The sequence below is a fragment of the Capra hircus genome, chromosome 4, assembly GCF_001704415.2.
Source record: "Capra hircus breed San Clemente chromosome 4, ASM170441v1, whole genome shotgun sequence".
NCBI lineage: Eukaryota > Metazoa > Chordata > Mammalia > Artiodactyla > Bovidae > Capra > Capra hircus.
The window spans coordinates 68,384,553-68,393,137 of record NC_030811.1 but is presented as its reverse complement, the minus strand read 5'-3'; the positions used below and the strand labels follow the sequence as shown (position 1 = coordinate 68,393,137).

General features: G+C 37.7%; 1 protein-coding gene across 3 annotated transcripts; it reads right to left on the bottom strand.

Annotated features, from left to right (window-relative positions):
* Window positions 817-8,290, bottom strand: CAV2 (caveolin 2). 3 transcript variants are annotated; one of them, XM_013963312.2, is made up of 3 exons: window positions 7,988-8,289; window positions 7,477-7,664; window positions 817-3,064 (listed from the first exon to the last, which is right to left on the bottom strand). In XM_013963312.2, the coding sequence occupies exons 1-3, from the start codon at window positions 8,135-8,137 to the stop codon at window positions 2,914-2,916; spliced, it is 489 nt and encodes a 162-aa protein (XP_013818766.1). In that variant the 5' UTR covers window positions 8,138-8,289; the 3' UTR covers window positions 817-2,913. The 3 variants fall into 3 exon arrangements, with proteins under 3 accessions (XP_013818766.1, XP_017902673.1, XP_017902674.1); XM_018047184.1 differs by having other exon boundaries at window positions 7,477-7,729; window positions 7,988-8,057; XM_018047185.1 differs by lacking the exon at window positions 7,477-7,664 and having other exon boundaries at window positions 2,876-3,064; window positions 7,988-8,290.

Genomic DNA, 8,585 nt, shown 5'->3' with positions numbered 1-8,585 from the left:
GAACAGCAAGATTGCATATACATAGCCAAACTTCATTCTACGGAAGTCACAGAAAACAAGAAGATGGGAAGCTCCTAAGAGATCCTTGAGTCCAATCCTCTCATTAAAAGTAGGAAACTGAGACCTTGAGATTAAACCATTTGCAGGAGCTGACATACCTTAGTAATGGCAGTGCTGAGATAGGCATCCAGATGCCTGACCTGGAGGGCAGGGCTCTTTTCACTTAAGTCCAACAATTTCCCAAGAAAATTATTTAAGTAAATTCATGGGATGTAGACAACTACTGAAAAGAGGAACTTGTAAGTTCTCCACATCTTTAAAGAGCATTTCACAAAGCCAAACACATACTTTATTATTGGAGGTAGGTAATTTTTCCAGATTAACTCACAACAAGAAAATCTATGCCAATATCAGCAGCTACTCTTCACATACTAACTTTCCAAAAATAATTTTGGACTCTGGTCTGGTACTAGTATCCAAATACATGTGATTTATATTGTTTTACTTTCTTATTTAAAAAACTGAAAACAGAAATATGAGTTTATTTAGGATTAGCATGAGACTATTTCATGAAGAATATGAAGTACAGTTGGTTTAAGAACATGCTATTCTATCATATTCATCAAGTGATAGAAAAACTTATAGGGAAAATAAAAAATTAAATTACCAATCATGTAATTTTTTATGAATATATTCCTGAATGAGCAATAACTCATGTATGTTTACCTATTATAAGTTTTTAATAAGGAAAAATTAGTTTGAAAAAGTTCTTTATTGATGAACTTGATATGTAATAAAAGCAATAAACACATTTTATAAGTTTTAAAAAGTTTATTATAGATACTGGGAAAGTCCCACCATCACCTACCTCTTCCCCACTCACAAATAAAACAATCAACATATTTGTACATGAAACCTACATCTACTTGGTACAAAATTTCAGTCTCTGAGATAAAATAGTTAATGACAAATTTCAATAAAAAGTTATTTTGAAAATGATCAATGCTATTCAGAAATAAGGAAATCACATAGTCTACTTGTTACAGGTTAATAGGTTTTTTTTTAATATGACTATGTATGTATTTTTTGGCTTTAAAACATGCCAACTTGAAAACACTTGCTATTTGAAAAGATAGAAGCCATGATTTATTTAAATAGGTATTTTATTAATCAAATACTTTTGCTCAAATGACATATACAAATATTTTTTTAAAACATCTTAAATATAAGGCATAACTATAAAGTCATGAGACTGATTGACCTTTTTGACTAACATAGTAACATCCATGTTGTCAAATGAGGAGTAATGCTTTAATGATCATGAGAGTGTTTTCTAATGATGCTATAATGACCTTAGATAGTTTTGAAAAAATCTCTTTTGTAACTACCTTCAAAAGGATATAAGCTTCATAATTTAATCATTCATTTGCTTGGTTCTCCAGTAGAATTCCAGTTCAATCATCCTTTATATTCACCAGTCTTAGAAACTTGGGAAAATAAAATTAATTTTCATTGAATGAGGAGTTGTCATCTATGAAACTATTCAAAGGAATGTTAATCCGAGTTCTGATAGTAATTCTGAAATTTGAGCACTGATACACTGTTAGGATGTGTAAATTATAGTTAACCACTCACATTATAGACATCTTTTGTATAGGCCTATTATTTTAGAATAGAGATTTTTAAAACAACAGTAACTTATAACACTGAAATAGGACTCTACAGTTCAAAAAAAAATAATTTTATACTGTGCAGTAAGACTTATATTAGATAATATCTTGAAAATGTGTAGCTATTACTTTTTAATTTATATATACATAGCTCAGTAGCATGGACCCAATAAGTTAACAACTTTGCTGAAGTTAATACATGAATTACTGTAGCTGAAATTGTACTTAAGTATCAGAAATAGCCATTATTGTAAAATGTTATTTAATAGCACCAATGTTACTTGAAGGTAAAGAGAAACATTAATAAGAATGCAGAATACAGGATTACTTTTTAACTACAAGACAGAAATAATCTCTTAGATGAAATATCAATTAGGTTTGTATTAAGATCACAGCAGGATAAACATTAGCCATGAAACATTTCAGGATTTCGCTTGGAAAAGTAAGTAAGAAAAGCCTTGTATATCTCTCTTTTACATTCAATTACCAAAGAAGATGCATATGCTTTTGTAATCTAGACAGTGCGATCTCACCAATGAAGTGCCTATGGAAGATACATTTACTCCTTCTATATATTAGTACAACAAGATAACAAATATAAAGAGTGCTTTAAAGCAATCTGATTAGGGAAACATTTACAATAACTACAAAATATACAGTAAATTGAAACATCTTGTTAAATATACCTGTAAGTTAATAATACCCTATTTAAAGGAACATGTTTCCATGAATCTATTTTCACATTTATTTGAGAGCCCCTATCATTACTTTTGTTACTGTAATTTCTAGGATATTTGTATTATCTTATCTCTAAGTATCCCCATGATTTATCTGCAAAGGTTTTAAAAAGTATTATTTCCAGAGTAAAAAAAATAGGAAATTCCATATTTTTATAAGCAGTTGTACACAAAATTATTGTAGTGTTTGACAGAAATGTCCCTTGATCATTACAGATTCATCATTATAAAATGCATACCTTTGTACTAAAGAAAAAACTGCCTGCCTTTAAAATTAATTGTTGCCTACTGAATAATTCTGGTTATTAAGTTAGATATGAAATCCGTGGCTTTTTATTAGAAAAGCATTATTTGAAAAGATCTGCCAATAAACATTCTACATGTGGTTGCCCATCTTAATAACTTTCTTAATTTGAACAGTTGGGGAATTAACAGAACAGTAGTGCTTTTATGTTATAAAAACAAGTATTAGAGTATCCAGATCTCTGGGCCTGGGGCCCAAGTATTCAATCGTGGCTCAGTTGCAGGCTGACAGAAGAGAAGCTGCGTCCTACACTCGTACACAATGGGGCAATGACAACATCTGTCACACTCTTCCATATTGTCTGCACTGAAGGCAGGACCATTAGGCAGGTCTTTACAAAAGGCATTATAATCCTGGAATGGAAGAAGAGAGATATGTAAGGATTACTGGTGTTACCAAATAAGGCCACTGACTCTTGCACATGCAAGAGCATAAAGATATAACAGTGGCCCAATTCACCTAAGCCAGGTTGAGCATTTGAAACAAATAACAGTGACCTACATCGTGATAAGATACACAGAAAATATGTTTAAGAAAATAAACAGGCATGTACGTGATCAACACCAATATTTTTTCTATTGGTAGCAGGCAATTTAAAATAGTAAAGCAAAATTAATCAAAGCATGAAATTTATTTACTTGATCTCTGGCCCTAAATATTAACCTGCCTAAATCTTCATATTTCTCCGAAGTTCCACTTCCTGGTAGCTTTTCCTTTTGTCTTCCCTCCCCATTGGATCATGCTAGATTGGATACTCCTTTTCTGTGTTTCTGAAGTACTGAAAAAAATTTCTTAATTCTCAAATTTATCAAAAGATATCATAAATAGATGATTATATCTCTTTCATATTAGAATGTAAGCTTTTAAGCGAGGACATCCCTTACCCTTGGTAAACATTTTAACTGAAGTGAATTTAACATTCTCTTATGCTTTATATTATTAATTTTTCATAGTAATTACACACACTGAAAAGGGTTGCGTAGTGTAGCTAAAAGAGCCCTGCAATTATGTCAGAATTCATAAACAAGAAGGACTCGAATATCCTGAATTTATTTTTTCTGTATGCCTTTTCTTAAAGTAACTACATATTTTCATATTCCTCAGGTTGGTTAAGTTTTTCAGTAATCCTCTGCATAACGTTCTTTGTCATAGTAGTGCTTTTTGGGCACAAAAGTATGTGAACTCTCAGGCATTGCTAGAGGGCTTCAATAGAATTTTTATTATTACTCGGGTAGGCACAAAGAAGTAAGGTTGATTTTCTTGGTTTTCTATTAAACAGTGACTTAAATAAAGGTCTGTTGTATTTAGCCGAAAATGAAGAGGAGATCAGGCATTTGTCTGATTTTGAGATTTTTTTTAACTATTGAATTATTCATATGGACTTTCTACAAAAATTATATTTATCTTGTGTTTTTTCCCAAGTGCTAAAGATTTGAAGCAATTTTTTTTAAAAAGAAAATTAATTACTATGTGTTTTAGAGCTAAATGGTTGAGTAGAAACCTGAATGATGATAACTTTTGACTTCTTATCCCATTATGTTTCTCACTCGATATGTGGCTTTGGGCAATTCCCTCCAAATTAATGTAAGAACAGGAAATCTTAGAGACCAGCTATCAGGCTTACCACTTACTATGCATCTCTGATATGTCCATATGATGCTACCATTATGATGAACAATAAACAGAACTATTTTGAAGTCAGAATATTTAATAAAAACAATTATGACAAAATAATCTCAAATTGACTTGTTTAGATTGGAAAGCTTCCTAACCAAATTCACTTCCCTCAGAATATAACGCATTTTCCATTCTTTCTTAGGCTGAGAAATTTTCTAACCTCTAGTGCCTTAGATCTCCATGTCCTAAGACGGAATTAAGCACAGGACAAAAGTGTAGTTGCCCACATTTGAGGACTCAGTTCATAGGATTTTAACTTCATTTTCTTCAAGTTGTTCTCTCACTTTGGATCAAGAATCCAATGATTCTTTGACAACAAACTTAAATTGTGTTCTAACATTCCAGCTGGTTCCCGATCTGAAGTGACCCACAACTTCGTTCAGGCTCAGTGTCAGCCTGAACAGTGTCAGCCTCAGTGTCAGGCTCAGTTGTTTCTTAAACACATTTTATAATTAGCAAAATCATATATTCATCCATTGGACAATAAATCCATGAGAACTGGGACTTTTGTTTAGCTTTGTATTTATAGTGTCACAGATTGCCTTGTCACAGCAGTTAGCTGTATTAAAACCTTCTGGGAAATGAGACTGTTACTACTGCATTTCTATCAGTTAGATTATATATTTGAATTACATTCAAGCAAAAATAAAAGGCAGAGGGGTTCAAGTTAGATTTCTTTGATATGATCCACTTATGACCTGTGGTTGTCAAATGGCATACAGATTCAAACCAGTCTCTGATATGAACTCAAACCAATTCACCTGTTCCTAATGTCCTATACTTCTGGCCTAGGATCCAACATCATCAGACTGAGTTGTGAGTGCTTTGTTGTTGTTTGTTTAAATAATCTAAAGTCAGATCTGTTGTGACCACAGAGTGTGGTTTAAAGAGCTTATAACTGCATATTTTCATAGCCTTGACCACCAAAAATAAGGTTTTAAAATAAGTTTGTTCATCTATGAGACCTTTCCTTGATCTGGTCTTATCGTGTCACGGGAATGTAATCCATTAATAATAAACCTATTTTATCAAGGTATAAACTAACTTCTAAACATTTTTGTTTGAAGTCACTCCTCTACTTGCAATCACAGCTGCCTGATGACAGATGTATGACAGTTAAATATTAATGCGCCAACATGAAAATAATTTGAAAAATTAGTTGAAGTTAAATAATACAATTTCTGTGGTTGGAAAAAAGGTGGTTTGATGATTCTCTGCTGGAAGCACCACACCAAAAATATCTCCCATTCTCAGGAGAGCCAGGTGGAGAGAAGCATCATTTGGTTAATTGTAGTTTTACTTATATCTTTGTACCATTTGGTAAATAAAAACCCTTTTGTTATCAATTATTCCACAAGTGCTTTAGGAAAGTCTAGCTTTTTTGACTGGCAGTCTGTATTTCCAAATAGTTCCATAGCCAGCATTTCATAATATACGATGTGGTCACTCCGTTTTTCACATTTTGGAAAGTGAGAAAATGGACATAGAGGTTACATGACTGGTTTTATTAAAAAGATGTGCTGATTTGTACTAATATCTAAATATGACCTGATTATAAATGTGGCCTTTGAGGATCTGTTCATGTAAAAAAGGCAAAGATTTTCATTCTTGTTAGTAGTTTTTTGACACTTTCCATGTAGTTTGTTTACAGCTTTTAGTAATCAAATTACATTGATGTTTGTTATTTTTAATCTCATAAATTGTTGATTTTAATCTCATAATTTTTAATCTCTTTAAATTTAATCTCATAAATTGAGTGAACTTCAATTTATCCTTAAAAATTCTTTTAAACTCTTTTCTTTATACAAAGCTATCCCTGTGTTTCCCTCCTCCACAGATTTAGCTGTTTCCCTCAGCAGCCACCTCTGTACCTAGCCAGTTGTCCTGATGTGATGTGAGTAAGCTGAAGGCAGATCTTGCATCATATTTATCCTGGGCCCAGTACCCAGCGCAAACTCAGTACTCAATAAATTTTCTTAGTTGAACTAACCAGCTAGCTAACTGACTAAAGAAATTAATTCAGATGGTAAAGGCAAATGGAGAACAATTTCATAACTTCTAACAATGAACACAACATGTATTAGGGTGTGGTATTACCATATAAAATGATTAAGAAAAAGACATGGCAGCATCAAGGGTTATGTATTTCTCCAGGACTGCCCTAAAAGACAAGATTCACAACTGTTGCCATACCAGGGATAATCTGAATGCTCTTCCTCTCAGAATAAAGTGGACATCTTTTAAAACAGCAACAATACAATTTATAGGTCAAATATGACATTTCCTTTAAAAATTTTTAATGCTTAAAAATGTTCTTTGAAGCTTTATGATGCATTTTTTGTGTGAAGAAAGTTACTCAAAACATCCTAAAAGGTCCAATAGGTTTCTATATTTATTTTCCCTTTAATTCCCTAGATGCCACTCCTATTAGGGCTTCAGAAGTGAAAAAGTAACTTGGAAGCCTTCTCATTGTCATTATCTGTAGTTTGAATTTTCATTCATTTGTGCTGGGTGCCTGTACACCTTAATTGCACACACTTTGCATCTTCTCTGGTCTTATCCTTGCCATTTGCCAGTGGCAGGCTTGGAGCAACCCCTTCATAGCACTGCTTAACCAGGTCTGACATCCCTCTGCAATGATATTGTCATTAGCATTCTGACCAGGGATCACTTTTGTTTTACCCCAAACACGGGTGGTGACTGAATGAATGGTGATGAAAGAAGTAAGAGCCTTGCCCAGAACCAGAGGCACAAGTCAAAACAGGGCCCTAGGAGAGCACAGTCTGCGGCAGGAAGCGTGGCCTCCAGATCGCCACCTCCACAATCAGCTGGGCCTTAGCACTGGAGGGAGAATCACACCCGAGGACAGAGGGACATACTTTCTTCTGTTTTTAAGTCCTAACCCTACCTACAAATCTATCGAAGCACACTGCCTTTCAAGGTCTCCCAGTTTCTGCTACTAAGTTGGGAAATGATGCACATTCTTCTGCCCAGCTGGAAGAAGGGGAGGGCAGGGGGCAGGGGGCAGTTGGCAAAGAACATTCCGACCTCTCAGAAAGCTGGCCCATCCCAGTGTGCCCCTTCTCACCAGATATGCAGACAGCTGAGGGTGGCAAAGAGAATTCCCGCAGCGAAAGCCAAGGGAATAGCCAGGAACACCGTCAGGAACTTGTAGATCACGTATTTGCTCATTTCAAAGAGAGCATGGCTGCAGATCCACACTTTGTCAAAGGAGTGCGTAGACACTGGCTCTGCAATCACATCCTCGAATCCCACCTGCGGAGACAAGACTCAGGGATCCTGAACTGTCATCCAGCCTGCTTCACCAGGAACCAGGAGTACTAAAGAAAGACAGAATTGACTGGGATGCCCCACCTTCTCTTAGGCTCACGGTGCGAGCACAGGAATTTGGTTAAAAATTCCTGGCTACGCAGGCGGCCTCGCGGCGAGAATCTGGGCCCCAGACCCTGCGGGGCTGACCCAGTGGCAAGTGCGGGAGTTGGGGTCGGAGCAGGGTAGAGGAGGCACCCTCAACCCAGGCCTTGGCGGGGGTCCTGGGACGCCCTCCAACCCAGGGGAGGGCCCGCCCTGGGCTTCACCTTGAGATGCGAATTGAGCCTGTGGGGATCTCGGTCGCTGCCTGGGTCCACAAACTTGTCCGGGTCTGCGTAATCGACGCTGCTGTGGCGGCTGTAGGAGTCGTCGTCCATGAAGAGCTGGACATCCGCCTTCTCGGTCTCCAGCCCCATCGCGGCGCTTGGTGAGCGGTGGATGCAGCCGGGCTGGTGCGCCGCGGCTCCGGGCCCGCGCGGCTTCCCCTTCCCGTCGTGCCCGGCCCCGCCCCGCCTCGCCTTGCCCCGCGCGGCCCGGGCGGAGGCTGCTTCCCGCTGCTGGCTCCTGTTACCCGGCCCGCGCGACCTTAGTCCCCGCCCCGCGGCCGGGGGAAGGGGCGGGGGCCGAACGCAGCCGGCTAGGTGGCTCCGGTCCCGCACACCCCGCCGCCTCTTCCTGGCTGGGTCCCAGTCCGGCCGCAGGCCAGGAGAGGTATTAGGGGTATGTCCCAGTCAGGCAGATCCCGGCCTGCTTAGGTGGGCGAAGCGTCTCGGGGATGAGGATCCGAATTCCGCCCACAGAGGGGCTGGAAGGATTTTGGGGTCACGTTGCTCGACACTCAGAACTGGGTGCCTAAGAGCCAGC

What these genes read in the sequence shown, in the direction of transcription:
- CAV2 (XM_013963312.2), bottom strand. Translation starts at nt 8,137, where the DNA reads ATGGGGCTGGAGACCGAGAAGGCGGATGTCCAGCTCTTCATGGACGAC. An exon ending in GGCTCAATTCGCATCTCAAG is followed by an intron (nt 7,665 to 7,987) that starts GTGAAGCCCAGG and finishes TTGTCTCCGCAG; the next exon opens with GTGGGATTCGAGGATGTGAT. An exon ending in CTCAGCTGTCTGCATATCTG is followed by an intron (nt 3,065 to 7,476) that starts GTGAGAAGGGGC and finishes CTTCCATTCCAG; the next exon opens with GATTATAATGCCTTTTGTAA.